General features: G+C 44.0%; 1 protein-coding gene across 1 annotated transcript in view; it reads left to right on the top strand.

Annotated features, from left to right (window-relative positions):
- Positions 1-20547, top strand: part of FRAS1 (Fraser extracellular matrix complex subunit 1) — a 508077-nt gene that overhangs the window by 243151 nt on the left and 244379 nt on the right. Inside the window, exons 15-18 of the mRNA XM_056111320.1 lie at positions 3771-3914; positions 13752-13892; positions 15712-15852; positions 17054-17230. Coding sequence (XP_055967295.1) covers positions 3771-3914; positions 13752-13892; positions 15712-15852; positions 17054-17230 — 603 coding nt within the window. The remainder of the gene's footprint in view (positions 1-3770; positions 3915-13751; positions 13893-15711; positions 15853-17053; positions 17231-20547) is intronic.

Below are 20547 nucleotides of genomic sequence, written 5' to 3'. Positions count from 1 at the left end.
GCGGTGCCTCAGGGAAGGACCATGCAGGGGCCTGCGCTCACATTAAAGCTCAGTTAGAGCCTGTGCCTTCTTCCCTGCTTGTGGGGGTCCCTGTCCTGGGCAGCATCCCTGGAGACCATCTGGCACAGTCTGCACCTCCGTCAACTAGTCCCTAAAGAGAACAAACAAGCTGGGCTCTCGTATCTCATCTCTCGCCCCTGCACCCTGGACCACGAGGACATTATTCCTTAGCCATGGCTTGAGATTATTGCCTTTTATTTTTTTTTCACAGCAAGGGTCTCTTTAAAAAAAAAGGCAAAAATGATTACTGCACGCGGCTGACCCGGTCAACCTGAGTTTGATTCCTTTGCCCCTCTTGGAGAGCCCAGCAAGCTACCGAGAGTATCTCACCCACATGGCAAAGCCTGGCAAGCTAGCCGTGACGTATTCGATATACCAAACACAGTAACAACAAGTCTCACGATGGAGATGTTACCAGGCCCGCTCGAGCAAATTGATGTACAACGGGAGGACAGTGCAGTGCATTGCAGTGTTATGCCCCCGTGAAACTTTTGTGGGCAGAAGTTCTCAGTTCTTAGCCGTTTGGCCCCTCCATCATGATCTACGCTGTTGTCTTTGTAGTTTCATTCATCATGCCCTCTGGGACATTTGCCCCCCAAGCCATGTGTGTGACGCTGCACTCAGGTGCCAGAGCAGAGCTGAGCTCATGTGACTCACCGTGGCCGGCCCAAGACCTTCAGGTTCCGTAGTGGATGCTTGTGGTTCACTGTGATTGATGCATCACCCTGACACCTTCTTACAAATGAGCTGGGGCTCCTTGTTTGTTTACCTGTTTAGATAGCGGCTTCGAATCAATTCCTGACTTATGGGGGTAAACAGAGGGATGAACAGTGAGGGTAGGTCAGCCCTTGAAGGGAAGTTAAGTGAATGACAGATTTCATGTGTCTAAAAGGTAGAATTCGTTCCCGGGCTCTTGGCAGCCCCATCTATAGCAATAATGCAGTGACAGGGCTTATCCTGGTGTGAACTGTATTCTCATGTGACACTTACAAAATACAGAGAAGGTGTTAATTATAAACGAAGTCACTCAAGAGGCCTGTGAGGAAGAGCAGGCCGTGCGCTCAGCACAGAGCGAGCAGAACAGAAACAGTCTCTGATCTCATGAAGATTGTGCTTTGGGAAGGGAACTGTGATACGGAAGCGAACTTCCTCCATCTCTGCCTCCTCCCTGCGCCCCCTTCCCCCTGCCTGCTCTGCCTGGGAGACTCAGTGCCCCTCTTCGCCCTGACCTCTGCCTGCCTGTAAGTCTTCAAACCCACTCTGCATGGCGGCCACAGAGAGCTTTGAAAAATATAAATCAGGTCTTGCCTCTTGCCTGCTTCACTCCGCCCGTGGTTTCACAGGGCAAGGGGGCAATAAAACCCTATTTTCTTCCTGTGGTTTCTGAGGTCAGGGGCTTGGCTTCCCGCCTCCCGCACTAGCCAGGAGCCACCCCACACACCTCCTCTCTGTTCCGCATCTCCAGCTGCAGTGGCTGTCTTAGTACCTCAGACACTGAGCTCCTTCTCTTCTTTGGAGCTTTGTGCAGCTGTGGCTCTTCCCTAGAATGACCACACCCACATGGGGGGCTTGAGTGATTGTTCTGCACATGAGGCCCTTGCCTTGCACATGGCTCACCCGGATTCAATTCCAGCCCCACCAGGAGGGAGCCCTGAGCACAGAGTCAGGAGCAAGTCCTGAGCACTGCTGAGCATAGCCCAAAATCAAATTAAGTCAGGAAATAAATAAATGATGGTCATTTGCCCCCACCTTTTAGATCTGTCTACCATTTATCCCTCTTACCTCACCACTTAGCTCTTTGTCGTTGTCCCTGTCCTGTCTGTGACTCTGGGACTGAGAAGACGATTGGGTCCTGAAGTGTGCAGCGTCGCAATCCTTTCTTCCCAGTCCAAAGGGAGACCTAATTGAATGGCTGGGGTAGAGTGACCAAGGCTCTTGCAATCAGCAAAGCTATTCTCCCCACCAATTCTGGTCAGAATGAACACCTCTGCAAAATAGGATGTGCTCTACAGCGAAGCAGCAGTCAGAAAGAGGATGCATTAACAAAATGCACGGAGGTGAGTGTGCAGTTAGCCAAACCTGAATACATTCAATCACTCAGAATTGGCCTCTCATAGCAGTGTAAAGGTGACACGGGCAGGAATAGTAACTACAAATCAAATGCTGGAAGAGGAGGCATTTCCTAACTCCTGGAAGTGAGTGCTCAATGAGCATCGTACGCTTTGGAACATCAAGTGCAGGAGAAAGATAAGCCCCCGGGTCCTAATGTTCTACATTTAGAGAGGAAGTCGAGGGGGGCGCAGAGGTGGGGAGAGCTAGGATGGAGAGGGATGGAGAAAATTATGATGGACAGAAGAGAGAGTGAGGGAAGAATGGAATGAACCGAATGACTGGTAGAAATCAAGCCCCTGATTCTTCAAGACCTAATCAAGGTTGTGGAATTGTCCTAAGGTGGCCCTCGAGCTGCGAGGGGCCACAGTGGTTGTCCCCTGGAGTAAGAGGTGAGGTGAGAGTGGTAAAGCACCTTCTCATTTCGTTCTCTGCCTGCATCATTGATTCTCTTCCCCAGTTCTCTGAGCAGCTACTGATCAGATCCGTGTTTCTGGCTAACACACTGAGTTTTTGTTTTTCTTTAATTTTTATTAGTGAGACATCATGAGGTACAGTTGTAGACTTACAAATTTTTGTGTTTGGGTTTCAATTATACAATGTTCAAATACCCATCCCTCCATCAGTGCCCATTTCCCACCACCACGGATCCCAGTATCCCTCCCATCCCTCCATCCCCCCATCCCCCCCTGCCTCTGTGGCAGGGCATTCCCTTTTGTTCTCTCTCTCTTATTGGGTGTTGTGGTTTGCAAAAGAGGCGATGGGTGACAATCATGTTTGGTCTATAGTCTACTTTCAGCATGCTTCTCCCATCCTGGGAGAATCCTCCCAACACCTTTATTTGGTGTTCCCTTCTCTATCTGAACTCCCTTTTCCCCTAGCATGTGTGGCTGGCCTCCAAGCCATGGAGCAAAATTCCTGGTAGTAATCTCGGCCATTCTTGGGTGTTAGTCTCCTATTTTGTTACTTTATGTTCCCCAGATGAGTGCAATCTTTTTATGTTTATCCCTTTCTTTCTGAGTCATTTCGCTTAACATGATACTTTTCATGTTGTACCACTTGTAGGTAAATTTCATGACTTCCTCTTTTCTAACAGCTACATAGTACTCCATTGTGCAAATGTAACAAAGTTTCTTTAACCAGTCATCTGTTCTTGGGCACTAGAGATATCATCTCACACCACAAAGACTGGCCCACATCCACAAAGAACAAAAGCAACCGGTGTTGGTGGGGATGTGGCGAGAAAGGGACCCTCCTTCACTGCTGGTGGGAATGCCGACTGGTTCAGCCCTTTTGGAAAACAGTATGGACGATTCTCAAAAAATTAGAAATTGAGCTCCCATTTGACCCAGCAATACCACTCCTGGGAATATATCCCAGAGAGGCAAAAAAGTATAGTCGAAGTGATATCTGCAATTGTCTGTTCATTGCAATACACTGAGTTTAGATTCGGCTGGGCTACTCCAACCCTGTCCATAGATTCATGGTGGTTTAGGAATGAAGGCGCCACCTCCTGCTTATCCAGTCCAAAACCTTTAAAGAAAGAATCGCCCGCTGCTCTTCGACGGTCCTTGCTCACCAAGTTTGCTGTTTGCCCACAGTCTGCAGCGAGTCCTGTGCCACCTGCTGGGGTCCCACGGAGAAGCAGTGCTCGTCCTGCAGAGACCCCCTGCACGTGCTGCGAGATGGCAGCTGCCAAGACAGCTGTGGTGATGGCTTTTACAACAAGCAAGGGACCTGCATTGGTAAGTGTCAGGGTGCTACCACACCCTGGGGGACTTTGGAGGGGGTGTGGGTGGGTGGGGGTGGTTTGGGTCACACCTGCTGGTGCTTGCTCTGGGTTTACTCTAAGTCTGTGCTCTGAGATCATTTCTGGGGGGCTCAAGGGACAATATGTGGTGCTGTGGATTGAACCCTCACTTACCCTCTGTATTGTCTCTCCACCCCCACAACCTGTGTTTTGTTTCAATCACAGCAGTGAGAATCTCATGGGTTAAAGTTCCACAAATATGCAAATGACAGTTAGCACAGGCGTTTTCCTAAGCACCCCACACATCCACTGTCACTGTCACTGTCCTCCCGTTGTTCATGGATTTGCTCGAGCGGGCCCAGTAACGTCTCCATTATGAGACTTGCTGTTACTGTGTTTGGAATGCTGAATACGTCACGGAGAGCGTGCCAGGCTTTGCCATGCGGGCGAGATACTCTAGGTAGCTTGCCGGGCTTGCTGAGAGGGGTGGAGGAATTGAAGCTCCAGATGGGTTGGCTGTATGTAAGGCAAATGCCCTACCGCCCTCACGCACACTTGCAAAATCCTTCTTAATGGCCAACCTTTGGGATGCTCATCAGATTGGGGTGCTGTTCAGTCTAGCCTTATTCTGCAGGGGAAAACCATCCCCCACAGGGTACCTGCTTCCACCACAGCTGTCGGAGACAGCGCATCTTCCTTCCTTTATATCCTAAACTCCGTTTACTTCAGGCTACCTTCCCAGTTTGCACGGAAGCAAAGACGCAATTAGGCTGCTCAGAGGCAGATATTCCACTGGAATTGGCGCTATGGCCATAAGAGTAAAGCAGGTCTGCTCTGCCTCGAACTGCCACTCTGACAATAGGAGTCAACCAGTTTAGATTAACAGTGCAGCAGGCACTTCTCCAAGCCAGGGAGAAGCAGAGAGTATCGGGGAGCGAGGGTGACCATGGGTTAGCTACTTCATCTCTCTATCTGTCACTTTTCCTTGTATAAAATGGGGGAGATTAGTACTGTGGTGGGCAGAAGAATATCTCCTCAGCATCCCCCGTATCCTGGTCTCCAAATCCTTTGAAAATGTTGCCTTGACCAAATGTGATAGCCTCTTAGTATCTGTACTGCAAACCATAATGCCCCAAAGTAGAGAGAGAGTATGGGGGAAATTGTCTGCCTTAGAGGCAGGGGGAGGGTTGGGATGGGTGGGGATACTGGGAACACTGGTGGTGGAAAATGTGCACTGGTGGAGGGTTGGGTGTTTGATCATTATATGACTGAAACTCAAATGTGAAAGCTTTGTAATTGTATCTCACAGTGATATAATAAAAATAAATAAGTAAATAAATAAATGAAAGGAAATGGTGCCTTGAATAGCAAGGGAGTTTTGCAACCATGCTTAAGTAAAAATCTTGAGATGAGGAGAGTACCCTGTTGTGGATACCCCGAGCCAAGTCATCTCAGGCTCCTTGGAATAGTCAGTAGCAAATGGTGACAAACACTTGGTCACAAAACTGATTACCAAGCAGTGGGGAACAGGTGAGGGGATAGGCGTGGGAAACGCGAAGTGACCCAAAGACAATGGTGGAGAGTCTCGGGCAGTTTGGTGGTGGTAAAGGTGCCATAATGTCCATTAAAACCACAAACATTAACGCTGCTATAGCCGTCTTACCTGAGAAACAGCACAAAAGGTGTTTTTAGGCTTTTATTTGAGGGCCGCATGGTGGAGGCGTTATCAGAAAGGCTTTGCAGCAGACCGAGGGGTGAGTGGTGGTCAGTGATGTCAAGACAAGGCCACGAGCAGCCAATGGCTTCTAGAACCTGGAAGTTCACATCCCTTCCGAGCTTCCCAGAATGAATCTGCTCTACCAACACCTTGATATGGGACTTCTGACTTCTAGGGCTGCAGGATGATACATTTGTGCTGTTTGGAACCACTTACTTCCTGGTGATTTTGATGACAATGATGGGAATCCCACTCACCCACCTCCTAAGGGGTAGTTAGCTAAGGACTGCCATATGCAAGAGATTGATTGCTTGATTATTTGAGTTTGAGGGTCATATGTAGCAGTGCTCAGTGCTGGGGGATCATTCCTAGTAAAGCTTGGAGGGCCATATGAAGTGTGAGGGTTCTAACCAAGGTTGGTGGCATGCAAGGCAAGCACTGCTGTATATATCTCTGACCCTAAAGCACTTAGCACCATGCCCAATGTTGAGTAAAAGCCTTGTGTTTGGTATTTAATTGGGCTATGAGATGCCTATTATCACATATCTCCAGAGGTAGAAGCAAAGAGATTAAGAAATTTGCCTAAGGTGGGGCATCTCCTTCGAGCCGAAATTGGGCTGGAGCAATAGCACAGTGGTAGGGTGTTTTCCTTGCATGCAGCAAACACGGCCAACCTGAGTTCGATTCCTCTGCCCCTCTCGGAGAGCCCGACAAGCTGCTGAGAGTATCTCTCCCGCATGTGATGTATTCGATATGCCAAATACAGTAACAAGTCTCACAATGGAGACGTTACTGGACTCGCTTGAGCAAATTGGTGAACAACGGGAAGACAGTGCTAAGTGCTACAGTGCCGAAGTTGGGGCTGGAGTGATAACACAATGGGTAGGGCATTTGCCTTTGCATGCAGCCGACCTGTGTTCGATTCCCAGCATCCCATATGGTCCCCCGAACACTGCCAGGAGTAATTCCTGAGTACATGAGCCAGGAGTAACCCCTGTGCATCATCCGGTGTGACCCAAAAAGAAAAAAAAAAGAAGAAATTTGCCTAAGGTTACAGAGCTAAGGTTAAGGGACAGTGTGAAATTCAAGCTCACGTCTCTTCCTCAATTTAGGTTTTCCCTTTGAATCCCTTTACCAATCTGGTATTAAGTGCCACTATTTTCCTTCTTCTTTCCTCCTCAGTTCCCCTCTTCTCTCCTCCTCTGTCCATTCCCTGGTCTTGAGGTCAACCTGCTAGTCTCATGGACTTGGCCAGGTCCATCCAAGGAGACAGGGGCACTGAACTGAGAGGTTTGAATTGAGTTTCTTGCTATGGTCAAACCGGTAGAAAAAAAAGCCTGTGAATTTTTTTAATCATTTAAATCCACTACATTAATAAAATGCCCGGCCTATGAGTTATTTATCATCGTCTTTTTCTCTACTGAGCTGGGCGACAGCCAAAATGAGCCGGTCTCTAGGATTTGACAAACCCACTTGTCTTAGGGAAGAGAGATCTGGCCGGTGGCAGCTGCTTGCTGAAGGCTATGCAGAGACCCATCAGCTTCTAGTGGGGAAAAAAATCTCACATGTTAGGGACAAGTTACAGGTGGCTTTTGTGTCGGTGCAGGAGAGAGCAAGGGAAAGAAAGGCCAGGCAGCCATTAGCCTGAGATTTTAATCTTTCCTGCCAGCATCGCTTTCCGGCTCAATTAAGCCAAATGTGTGCTTTGAAGGTCAGCATATGTCATATTTTCACTAACCCAGAGGCCCAAAGGCATTTACCCTTGATGTCCCGAGGAGTCTGTCACTGATGAGTAGCCTGCTCCTGACTTGTTATTCAGAGAGTATTATCTGAATGGTCATGCTGTTGAGTGTCCTTTCATTATCACAGTGATGGAAAAATATCAAACAACTTATTTAAGGACCTACTTTTGTTACACACCATTTTATTTAAAGTTGCTGTGTCCAAGAACCTCTGAATGACCTGAAGTGAGCATTTGGTGTATTTGGAAGGAGTGATGGTTAGTGTGAGCCCAGAGGACTGAGGGCTGAGGGACTGAGTGAAGAACACCAGGCTTCTTATGAATGGGAAGAACTGTAAAAGGAAGGCTCCTGAGTATGTGGCTTAACGAGAGAGCATATACCTGAAATGCTGTCTGCGTACAGTTTGACATAAAACATCAGAATGATAATTTCCATGCAGTAGAATTGGCCATTGTTAGCATCAAATCAACCCATCACTTGATCAACAGGTATTTGTTGAAGACCTTTGCCATATGCTTTATCAGATGCCAGATTTTTTGATATCATTGGGTTTGGCCAAAAAAGGCCTTTTGATACACAAGGCTGGAGTTTATGATTCTCATAAAATTATTAGTTCCCCAGTTCCCAAAATTTGTATTAAACGCCTCCAGAAATGTCTGTATAACTATTTTCTGAAACAACAGTAAATCCAATCTCTGATTAGGATTGGAATGTTAATTAAGACGTCTGTTGCTGATAGTGTGACCCATTTTTGATTCAGGTTAGTGCTATTCAAGATAAAGACCAGCTGATGTTGGTTTAATGATTTATATACAAGCAGCCCCTATCTGCAGAAATCTCAAAGTCAACTCTTGGGAAAAATCCAGCATAACCTGTTATAAACAGTGGTCTGAAAAGATTTCTCATAGCTAAGTTATTCTGTGGTACGTGCTTTATGTTTTACAAATATTAGATATAAAGGGTGGGGAAAGTACAAAACCTTCCCATTCTTTGGTCTTTTAAGTGCTTGTGCTTTTATGAAGGGCTTTCCTGAGTCTAGCTAACATAATAAATCAAAGCAAGTTCAGAAGTTTCTGTTAACCAATCTCCCTATCTCTTTTCTTTTCTCTCTTTCCTTCCTTCCTTTTATTCCCATTTTCCTTTTTTACATATGCAACTGTTTTACTTTTTATTGAAGTATAATCTGCTTATAACTTAATATTAGCTTTAGATGTGCAACACAATAATTACATATTATTATTATTATTATTATTATCATTGAGAAGCGATCAATAGTACTTTTTAGGCTTAGCATCATGCAGAATTATAACATTTATTTTTTAGTGTCTACTCTTATAACGATTCCTAAATATACAGTAGATTCTTGCTAACTCTTCTTCTGGTAACCATTGATTAGTGCCTAGTCTTTATGAACTTAATATATTTTTTTATTCTTTGACACTCAGTGAGATCATACAGTATATGTCCTAATTCACTTGAAATGATGACTCACAGTCCAGTCTTGTCACAAATGGCAAAATTTATTCTTTTTATAATGAAAAGAATTTTAATAAATGCATATAATATATATCCATTATTATGTGTATCTATATACATATACACAGTGTATTTTCTTTTATCTGTAGGTAGACGCTTAGATTGTTTCTATATCTTGGCATCTGTGAATAATAATATAATGAACTTTTGGTTACATATATGTTTTTGAGTTAGTGGTTTTATTTTCTTGGCTTAAATGTACAAAAGTAGAATTCTTTTCATGTGTTTATCATTTAACTTTTATAAATTCATGTAAACTGAGCATTGTCTCTTTGCTTTGTTTTGTTTGGGGAGGTCACACCCAGTGTTGCTCAGGGGTTACTCCTGACTCTGCACTCAGGACTTACTCCTGGCCGTACTTGGGGATGCTGAGGATCAAATCCAGGTCATCCACATGCAAGGCAAATGCCCTATCTGCTGTTCTATCCCTCTGGACTCTGGGCATTGTCATTTTGAGTATATGGTATTTGTGTAACTTTTCAACAATATGATGTTAAAGGGCTGGAGTGATAACACAGCGGTAGGGCGTTTGCCTTGCACGCAGCCAGCCCGGCCGAGCCGGGTTCGATTCCTTCACCCCTCTTGGAGAGACTGGCAAGCTACCGAGAGTATCTCGCCCGCATGGCAAAGCCTGGCAAGCTACCCATGACGTTTTCAATATGCCAAACACAGTAACAAGTCTCACAATGGAGATGTTACTGGGCCCGCTCGAGCAAATCGATGAACAATGGGAGAACAGAGACAGTGACAGTGATGTTAAAGAGTGAAACTTTCTCTTCTTTTTGTTCACTCAACACTGTTTTTTAAGGTTTATCTCCGTTGCTCTCTCATCGTAATGCTTTGCTTCTTACTACTGCACAGTGCTCCCTTGACTGTTTTCCCCACATCTCACCCGTCCATTCTCCCACTGAGAGACACCCTCAATCACTCCATCCACAGACCATCACTGGAGGGGACCAGTGAATAGACTTGAACGTCCCCCTAAAAACGCAGGGATCGAAGGGTTGATTTCTTGAGTAAAGAGTTTCTTGACTCAACACATCCTGTTCTTTGATCACATGGAGCCAAGAGCAATCTAGTATTCATACTTTGTGCCCAGACCTGAGTGCCCTCTCATCTCCAGATTTATTATTATTATTATTATTATTATTATTACTATTTTGATTTTGTGGTCACACTTAGCAATGCTCAGGGGTTACTCCTGGCTCTCCATTCAGGATTTGGGCCTGCCAAGTGCTCAGGGGACCATAAGGGATGCCGGGGATCCAATCCAGATCGGCCGCATGCAAGGCAAAGGCCCTACCTGTTGTACTATCTCTCTGGCCCCTCATCTCTGGATTCTTGCTGCCATTTGATTATCAAGCTTTGAATCCTTTTCAGGTCAAGAGATATACAGACACAACTCATTTTGATTTTCATTATTTTGATTTTTAATGATTTTGAGAATATCTTGCACTCCCACTTGGGTTTACCATTTCTGTAAGTTGATTTTTAATTTGTTTTTGCTATTATTTTCTCTGTTGCTTTCTCATGGTAGGTTTTATTGAGTTTCCCAGTATGTTATAGATAGTAACTTTGTCAGTCCTGGCATACAATATTTTCCCTTCCTATTACCTTTTATACATTTGTTATGCTGCCTTTTGTCAAGCAGAAATTCGTAATGCAGAATTTTTCACTTTACAGTTTTATTTTCAGATTTTTAAAGAGACCTATGCCTTGCAGGTTCACAAAGAAATTTTTATATACATATTTCTCTATTAATTTAATTGTTTTATCTTGATTTAGTTTTTTGACTCATACACTTGCGTTCACTTGTATGTATGTATTTAAGAGGAGATCCTGTTTGAATTTTCTCCCTTTTGTGACCCAGTCTTCCCCAGATCATCAAGTAATTCAGCAGAAACTTCTCCATTCATTTGCCATAGTTACATTTTCGTGTGCACATACGTTGGTCTCTAAACTATTCCAGTAGTAGAAATATTGGTATTTGCATCACTATCCTATTGCTCTGTTTTGTTTACTGTTTTTTATTTATGCTAGCTTTCAACACTTAGTTCAGCAAATTCTCCCTTTATTTCATTTTATTTTCAAATTAGACTTAGCTATGCACGAACTTTAAAATATGCTCACTGATTTTTTTTAATTTGAGGTATCATGATTTACAACACTGTTAATGATAGGTTTTCCTGCACAAAATGTTCTAAGACTACACCCTCCAGCAGATTGTCTATTGCCTCCCAATACTAAGAGTTCCCTACCACCCACCTCCCCTCACCCCTGCCCATGGTAAGACCAACTCTTAGGTTCTGTTGCCTTTGGCCATTGTTCCATCTTCGAGATATCATTCTATATCATTTTAAATGGATTCTTTCCTTTACATTACAAGAAAATTTTGGATTATTTGGGGGAGAAATGACATCTTCCTAACAATTTTATGTTAATTTAAAATATATACTTTAAGTATTATTTAGACATCTTTAAATGTTTGATTTGTAATTTTTTGTTGATCCATTCTAAGTTTATTCTACATCTCATCAAGTCTGGAAAAATTCACTTAATTTGTAGTTTGTTCACTTCTGTTGAGTTGTTCAATTAGAATTAGAAATATTTAGATGTCTTTGGAGGCTGGGAGGGGAGAATACTACTCACATTCTTTTATTTTTTTTTACTTCCATGTTTCACTGATGAATGTCTCTGATATATTAGGCTATTATCCTTGCCCATTTACTGAAGATTATTTTGCCCTTCATGTTTCTTCTAGAAAGCTATTGAGTTTGCTTGGATGCAGGATGCAACATTTGATCCCATCACTTGTCATTTTTTCCCCCTAAGTGTTTGAGATACTTACTTTTCAGTGGGTTAGTGTGGCGGAAGTGGATTAAGAGAATAATAATCACAGTAGTCTCTGTTTCTGAAGTATTCTCTCATAGTGAGCATTACTTCATTTTCCATTCCTCTGATGGCCATGCCTGGCAGGGCTGCTCCCAGCAGTAATAAGGGTGCCAGGGATTAAGCCCAGAGCCCAGCATGCCAAAGCCTGTGCTCTATCACTTGAGCAGTATCTCTCACTCCCTTGCTTTGTTTGTAAAGAGCTTAGCCTCTTTCCAAGGGGAGTGACTAGAAAGAACCTTAAGACCGTGCTGGAGAAGCATTGACACTCTGGTGGTGGGTATAGTTCCGTACACATAAACATCATAAAACCATGCTACCCAAGTAATAATAAATTAAAATCCTAATAAATAAAAGCCTAAGAGTATAGCATAATTGAATCAAAATGTGGGCAACTTAAAACATCTTCCCTCCCTTCTTCGACTTTCAGATATAGGAGAATTTTCTGCTCTGTTTAAGGCTAATCTCCATCTCTGCTTTTGAAGTTACACCCCCTCTTTTCTCCTTGAGATTCTTCCAACAATTATTCAGGCTATTTTTCAGAAAGCTTTCCTAGACTCCGTACCAGTCTTGACTATTTACACTATTAGAGAGATGAATCATTCACTTATCTTTTTGATTATTTTCCTCTCTTCCCCCTTCCATTCTCAGCCAAGAATCTAATCATGAGCCTGACCCTCACCCGGGGCTGGCCGAGACACTCTCAGCCCCATTTCTGAGCAAGGTAATCCCTACACAGGGACTCCTACTGCTGGCAACGATCCTTAAGCACAGATCCAGAAAGAGTTGCTGAGTATCACCGGCTGTGTTCCCCCCACAACAAAACAAACAAAAACTTTCAGGAACCCCCAGGACCTTTCATTGGATGAGACTGCCCTACAGGTTTCCGTAGTATGACTCTTCCCATTTTTCCAGTTGAATAAGAATTGTTCCTGCAGACAGCCTGGCTGTTTGCAGACTGTTTGCAGGTCCTTTCTTGACTTGCTGCTTCATCCAGAAATATATTCCCATCAACCCGGCTTGCTCTTCCCACCTCCCAAAACAGTGCTTAGGGCTTGCTTCTTTATAAATTCTTTCTTGGCCTTTTACGCCTCCAACCATCTTTTTGGAATTTTCACCACCTAGACAGACTGACCCAAGAGACGTGTTCTGTATGTCTAATATTACATGTCTCTTTCCATCTGTGAGACCCTCTTTAAGCCTCTTAAAGCAGAAACTAAGTTAATTTGGGTTTTGTGTTTTCTGTCACTTGGCACAGACCTGACAGAGAGCTTAAAAAATACTTGTGGGACCAGATAATTAAATAAATGAGTAGATGCTGGAAGACTAGGTGAAGTTTAACATGATTTTTATAACCTGACCTTTCTTAGTTTCAATTCTGAATTTCTAAATTTCCTCTCTAGGGTTATCGAATAAAATAGAGGATAAGATAGTTGGAAGAGACAAATTAAAAATGTTACTAAATTTTAAGTTCTGAAATTCAAATCTAATTGAGCACCAGGTACTTTTATTTGCTAAATCTAGCAAATTTCCATGACCTTTGGACACTGTGGTTTTGAAGGGGCAGTAATTTGTACATCATAATCAAGAACGTGAGCACTGTTGTAACCACGTTACCTAAACTTTAAACAATCATTTTAAAATTCTTTTTTAAAAATCCAGTAACTCTCCCCACCCAAAGGCTGTTTTGACTTTAGATTTTATAATGAATTAGATACACTAGTGAGTGTGCCTCCAAGTGTTTGTTACGCTTCCTTCAGTGAATAATTCGTGGTTCTCCTTCACCTGTGAAAGTTGAAAGTGAAGTCTTCTGAAATGTTGGAAACAGAAGCCAACCAGGAAGCCAGCCTGTGACTGTTGTGTTGACACTAACTTCACTTTGGTCCAGATAGGACACTGCTCCCTTTCCACCCTATTGAGTATGTCTGTGGCTTTTCCTCTTCCGTAGCTTGTGACCAGTCCTGTAAGAGCTGTGGCCCCAATAGCCCCAGGTGTCTCACCTGTGTTGGAAAGACAGTGTTGCACGATAGGAAATGCATTTCTGAATGCCCCGATGGGTTCTACGCTGATGCCACTGGCAGATGCAAAGGTAAGACCTGGATCGTCATCATCATCGTATCAAAAATAATTCAACATGTTCAGTGCTGTGGGCTGCTCATTGGCAGATTTGAGTGATGAGAGAATGCCAAATTAAAAGGAATTCTATTTTCATTACGGAACCTATGTGTGTTTATGTGGAAGATATGAGTGGAGACTGTGAGATTAGAGTGATTAGATAAAGGATTTACCTGAATCAATCACAATTAAACATCATTGAGTCCTTTTTGAATGCCAAAAACATCTTTTCGACGATCATCATACAGTCCTTATAGGCTTGTAAGTCATCACTAATTAAGATAGTACGTTTGGCAGAATCATTCCTCATACAAACAGGGGTCAGAGAACTATAACATAACCCCAAAATAAAGAGGGGAGCTAAATTTAATAGCATCTGAATCTGAAGCCTGTCTATTTTGTGTGTGTTTTTTTAAAAAATTTTATGAGCTATTTTTATGTTGTTTCTTTAAGACTTAAAAACATTAGAAACATTCCCGTCTCAAAATTTTAAGGTTCTTACAGCTATGTACTTGATTCCTGTCTTTTTTTTCACAAGCTGAAATCTGCCTAGAACATTTTATAGATCATTCTCTTTAAAACATCAAACTTTTTCTAATATCTACCCACGAGTGGAAGGGTCTGAATGCTTGTCCCACAACCCTCCTTAGCAACTCTGCTTGTTGGCCAATCCCTTCTTTTACCCACTGTTCATTCTCTTTTTTTTAACATCTTGTTCCCCAGGGACTCGTCCCATCTCAACACTCGCCTCTCCTGGGTCTGACCTTTGTCCCCTGGATTCTTCCACTTTTTTCTTTCTGTCCTCAAGGACAAGCCATGATACCATCTGTCTCTTAGAGTCAGAAATGTCTCTCTGTTACCAAGGAGATGCAGGTCTGTCATTGTCACAGGTCATGGTCACACTTTTGAATACTTAGAGTCCTTGAATGTCCCTGTTGGATTAATCTAAAATTATCATTTAGTCCAACCTCTTGCCCTGCTTAGGAAGCTAGACCCGTGACTATCCACTATTTTACACTTAGTGAGTATGAGTTTTAGGTTCAGACAATTCTTGTGCTAAATCCAGCCCCCTCTATGATTTTTAGTGATGTGGGGGCACACCCAGCAATGCCCAGGGATTGCTTCTGGCTCTGTGCTCAGGGATCACTCCTGGTGGGGTTCAGTGGACCATGTGCAATGCTGGAGATTGAATTCAGATCAGTGGCCTGCAAACAAGCACATGCCTTATCCCTATATACTACTGTACTCTCTCTCTCTCTCTCTCTCTCTCTCTCTCTCTCTCTCTCTCTCTTACCCTCTATAAATATTTGAACCCTTTAAGACTTCAGTTTTCTGGGGCTGGAGTCATGGTACAGCAGGTAGGGTGCTTGCCTTGCATATGACCAGCCCGAGTTTGATCCTCGGCATCCCCTATGGTCTCCTGAGCATCACCAGAAGTGATTCCTGAATGCAGAGCTAGGAATAATGCCTGAGCACTGCCAGGTGTGGACCAAAAAACCAGAAAGGGAAAAAAAAAAGACGTTGGTTTCCCCAATGAATGAATTCATCTGTAAAATGTGATTAACAGTATGTTGCTATGAATATTGAAAATAATGTATTTAATGCAAACACTAAATAAAGGAAATCAGTGAAATAATAGAGGATGCAAGATGGGTAAAGGGGTATTGTCGTAACACCTTTTCCTCGGACGTGGAGGATCAGTGAGGAGGGGCTTAAGAGCACCAGCTCTGAGGACTTCTCCCCAGAAGAGGCCCTTAGTCACCTCAGTGTCATTGTGTCTCCCTGTCCCTCAGCATGTCATCACTCCTGTGCCAGCTGCTCTGGACCTCTGGTCTCCCACTGCACTTCCTGTCCCCACCCCCGGGCTCTACGCCAAGGTCTCTGCCTGCCCAGCTGTGGAGAGGGATTCCACCCCGACCACGGGGTCTGCAAAGGTATTGCCGGGTGGGCATTCCAGTGACACGGATGTGACTTTTCAGGGCGACTTTTCCTCTAATATCTCTCACCGCTATGCATTTTCCTCATTACCCAGTTCTGTACAGGGACCTCGGAAGATTTTTCTGGCTCTCTGTGAAGGGAGTGTCATTTGCTTCAGCCTCCTCAGAAACAAAACCCGAACCCTGGTTTCCTCCACTTTCTTGTCTCCTAGCATGGCTAATGATTTTCCCTGTCTTCATTTTTTTTTTCCCCTGAAGAACTTCTTTTTTTGTTAATGATACTGTAGAGTACACCGAGCATCACTAGCAGGGCCTCTGGGCAGAGTAAAATGGAAAATCTTAAGTAGCTGTTTGCCAAAAAGGCTTTGGGCTCTTTGAGAAGGCAGTAGAATTTGAGCCTTTTGAAAGTAGAACATTGGAAACAAACAATTTAATTAAGGAAAATTAATTTATGTATACATAAGGGCACCTTGGAAAAGAATTTGAGAATAGTTACGAGAAAAGCACATTTAAAGTGGGGCATCTGAAAGAGATATTCTAAAAATGAAAACCTAGAAAATATTTTAAATTTAGACAGGTTCGTCTTCTCAAAATGTGGGGATGAGATTGTTTCGGGCCTCTATTTGGCTCTGATTTTCACCAGTAGCCAGAAAAGAGTGATGATGGATGGTCACATTCTTACTGCTGTTCACAAGAGTCCTCTTCCTCATCTAGAGAAGTAGTCTTTCTTCCCATAAATCAGAAGAGGAATTGCTTGCCTGGACCCCAATAGAGAGGGTGGTAGATAATATAATGGACGATAACATAGCCACTACTTTTGCAAAAGAGTGTAGTCATGGCCTTCATACGAATGCTTCTTAAGATCGCCACTAAAAAGGAGAGACGCAGGGTTAAATTGGTACACAGTGAATATGTTTCTCTGGAGAACCACGCTGGTGTTGCCCAGGACACTATTTTTCCCCAGGATGTCACCTGATAGCCCTTTCAGGATCAGTGAGACATGCCCAGTAAAATCACTTCATTCTGGCTTGTACAAATATTATCACCCTGTGCTTTGCTGAGAATACTCGGAAACCAATTCTCTGAAGAGATGTATGTGGTGACCTTTTCCTAGTGGTTGGAGCTTCATGAAGGACTTTCCTGGGGTGCCCGTATATATGACCATGGCCTTGCTTTCCTGCCTTGTGTCCCTTGGCAGCCTGCCATCCCTCTTGCCTGGCCTGCGTGGGCCCAGAGCCCTCTCACTGCACCCGGTGTAAGAAGCCAGAGGACGCACTGCAAGCAACACCACTGCCTGGGGTTGACATTCCCTCAGGCGAGTGCCTGCCCCACTGCAGAGCCCAGTTTTACTTGGAGAGCACTGGACGGTGTGAAGGTGAGTGACACAGTGGGGGGAATAGTAGTTGCTTTTGACAATTACTGTTTTTTTTTTTTTTCGCTTTTTGCTTTTTGGATCATACCTGGAGATGCACAGGGGTTACTCTTGGCTCTGCACTCACAAATTATCCCTGGCTGTGCTCAGGGGACCATATGGGATGCTGGAAATTGAACCCGGGTCGGCCGCATGCAAGGCAAATGTCCTACCCACTGTGCTATTGCTCTAGTCAGGATTACTGTGTGTTTTTTTAAAATAATTTATTTGAATCTCTGATGTGGCCATTAGAAAAGATGAAGTCATGAAATTTGCTGTTCCATTGTAGGATCTGGAAAATATTGTGCTTAATGAAATGAGTCAAAGGGAGAGAGATAGACACAGAATGCTCTCGCTCATTTGTGGGGTATAAAGAAACATACTAGGGGAGTGATTAATGCCCAGAGAATAGAAATGGAGGAAAGGAGAATGGGTCCCTCAGAAGTTTGCCACTGTGAGAAGAAAAAAGGTACATCAGGGAAGGGACTCGGGAGTTTACCGAAAGCTTGTGGGGAGGGATCTATGCCAGGAAGACCTTCGTTTTCACCTCAGGATGGTGTCAGGCTGTTCACTGAGCATTCAGAGGATGGATATGTAGTGGTTACCGCCTATGTCCTCCTGCCCCTTTCAAATAAATTCTGTTGTCTCACTATCCCCAAAGTTATCCTCCTAGATATTGCTGATAGGAATTCTTCCAGGGATGAGCAGGGAAAGTAAAGAAAGGCCCAGAGTTCAATGCAGAATTTTACATTTTATTTCTCCTAACTTGCTAATTTGCTACTACTGTGAATTGGTCCCTTTGAGGAAAAGTTGGGACTTAATTCAAATTTAAAAGTCATTTTGCCTGGGGCCAGAGAGATGGTACATGGGTTAAGGCTCTTAACTTGCTCACTGCTAACACATGTTTAGTCCCTGGCAAAACAAACTTGATCCCTTGAACCACCAGAAGTGATCCCTGAGCACAGACTCAGGAGTAAGCCCTGAGCACCACTAAGTGTGACCCTACCCACTTCTCTAATGATTCTTTGTTTTGACATTTATCTACAGAGAGTTGAGCCTAATCAAAATAACTTGACTCAGTGCTCAGTTGCCATGTAGATATTACCCAGAGGCAAGAAAAGCATCTTTCTGCTCCTCTAGGAAGCTGCCTTGGGCCAGGAAGGTAGTTCTAAGGGCCGGAGCAAAGGCTTTGCCCAGCCTTTGATCTCTGGGACCACATGGTCTCTTGAGTACTGCGAGGTGTGTGCCCCTTAACAATTAAAGGAAGCATTATTACTGTTGGGTAAAATTTTTAACTCTCAAGCTACTTCAAAAAATCTGTAACTCTGGAGTCAGAGCAATAGTACATTTGGCAGCATGCTTGCCTTGCACGTGGCTGACCCAGGTTCAATCCCTGGCATGCCATATGGTCCCCCCTGCACTATCAAGAGTGATCCCTAAGCTCAGAGCCAGGAGTAAGCCCAGGGCTCCACTGGGTGTGGCCCCCAAACAAAGAAACCAAATTGATTATTCTCACTTTTTTCTATTCTAAACATAACATGTTTATTAAGGAAAATTTTGACTGTGAGAAATGCAGAAAATTAACCTGCCTGTCACTTCCCACCTAAACCCAAATTCCTTTACCATTTTGATGTGATAACATCTCTCTCTTTTCCCCTAATGTTTATTTTTTATAACATAATTTTAGAATGTTGCAGATTTGGGCCAGATAGATAGTCCAGCAGGTAGGGAACTTGCTTTGGAAGTGACTGACCTAAATTCAATCCCCAGTGCTCAGGATTTATCCCTGATCCTGAGAACCAGGAATAAGCTCTCCACACAGCCAGATGTTACCCCCCCAAAAATATAAAGTGAACTGAAAAGAATATTGCAATATTAACTGTATATCCCACAAACGCATCTATTAAAGTGATTTCAAGTTTGCTTTCAAAGTGATTCACCGGGTTTCAAGATTAGGTGAAGGACTCTGGACAAATGAGTCATAGGGCACAGAAACAAGTGTGCTGGATTGGGATATGGCAGGCCCGGGCCAAACATCTGCCACTCTTGAGTCTTTGCATTCACAGCATTAGAACAAGGATAGTTATTTTTCACACAGGCTCTTTCCGGGATCAGAGGAGGTATGAAATGCTCGCTAAGTTGCTCACTTGATAGGTAGGAATTCACTTACTTAGCTGTTCAGAAACATTGGCGGGATGCCCCCTTCCCTCTGAGATGTGGTACTGCAGGGAGCTAATTGGTACCTATGGATTGGGATCGAGACTCTGAGCCATCCTGGTTCCTGACCATCTATGCATTGATCAAGTTCATGCTGGTGCCTTAAACTCCACGATTCTATTTCTATAACCACCTGAGAAATAGGGGTTCTCTGCCACTGCTGCAGCTGGGGTTCCCAAGGCACATAGCACACAGCCTTTCTCCCTGTGGCCTGCTGCTTTCAAGTGGGTGCTGGGGTAGGAATGTTCTCTCTTTTCTAACCACTGCTGCATATATCCCTTCAGTGGATTAAGTTTACCAGATTAGCTTCTTTGGACCACATCTGGTTAGATGCCTACTACCTGTAGCGAAATAAATAATGGTGTCTAGCCCCCTGCTCAGCCTGGAGCGATAGCACAGCGGTAGGGCATTTGCCTTGCATGCGGCTGTCCCGGCTGACCTGGATTTGATTCCTTCGCCCCTCTCGGAGAATCTGGCAAGCTACCGAGAGTATCGCGCCCACACCGCAGAGCCTGGCAAGCTCCCTGGGACGTATTCGATATGCCAAAACACAGTAACAACAAGTCTCACAATGGAGACGTTACTGGGCCCACTCGAGCAAATGGATGAACAGTGGAGGACAGTGAGAGTAACAGTGACAGCCCCCTGCTGACATGGGGGAAATACAGGGAGAAAAGGCATCAGCACATTTGTCATGGATCCTCCTTGTGCCAGAAGTAGTTTGGAAATGATGGAATGTGGGAAACTCGTCTGCTTTGCATGGGCTCAGGGATTAGTGGAAAATCAGAAGGGTGAAGACTGCAAGATCCCTGGTCTGTCTGAGAGTTTAGAGAGAGGCATTGTAAGATCTGGGTTTTCATCCATGCAAGTGGAAACTAGGGAAGCTGGGGAAGCCCTTAGCAGATTTGTGTGTATGTGTGTGAGTGTGTGTGTGTTTGTATGTTTGTGTGTGTGTGAAAGAGGTTGGGTGTGGGAGGGTCATACCCAGTGATGCTCAGGGCTTAATCCTGGCTCTGCACTCAGGAATTACTCCTAGGGCTGCTCAGGGGACCACATGGGATGCT

The sequence above is a fragment of the Sorex fumeus genome, unplaced genomic scaffold, assembly GCF_029834395.1.
Source record: "Sorex fumeus unplaced genomic scaffold, SorFum_2.1 ptg000013l, whole genome shotgun sequence".
NCBI lineage: Eukaryota > Metazoa > Chordata > Mammalia > Eulipotyphla > Soricidae > Sorex > Sorex fumeus.
Note: the sequence above shows the minus strand (reverse complement) of the source record. Positions and strands in the feature narration are given on the sequence as shown.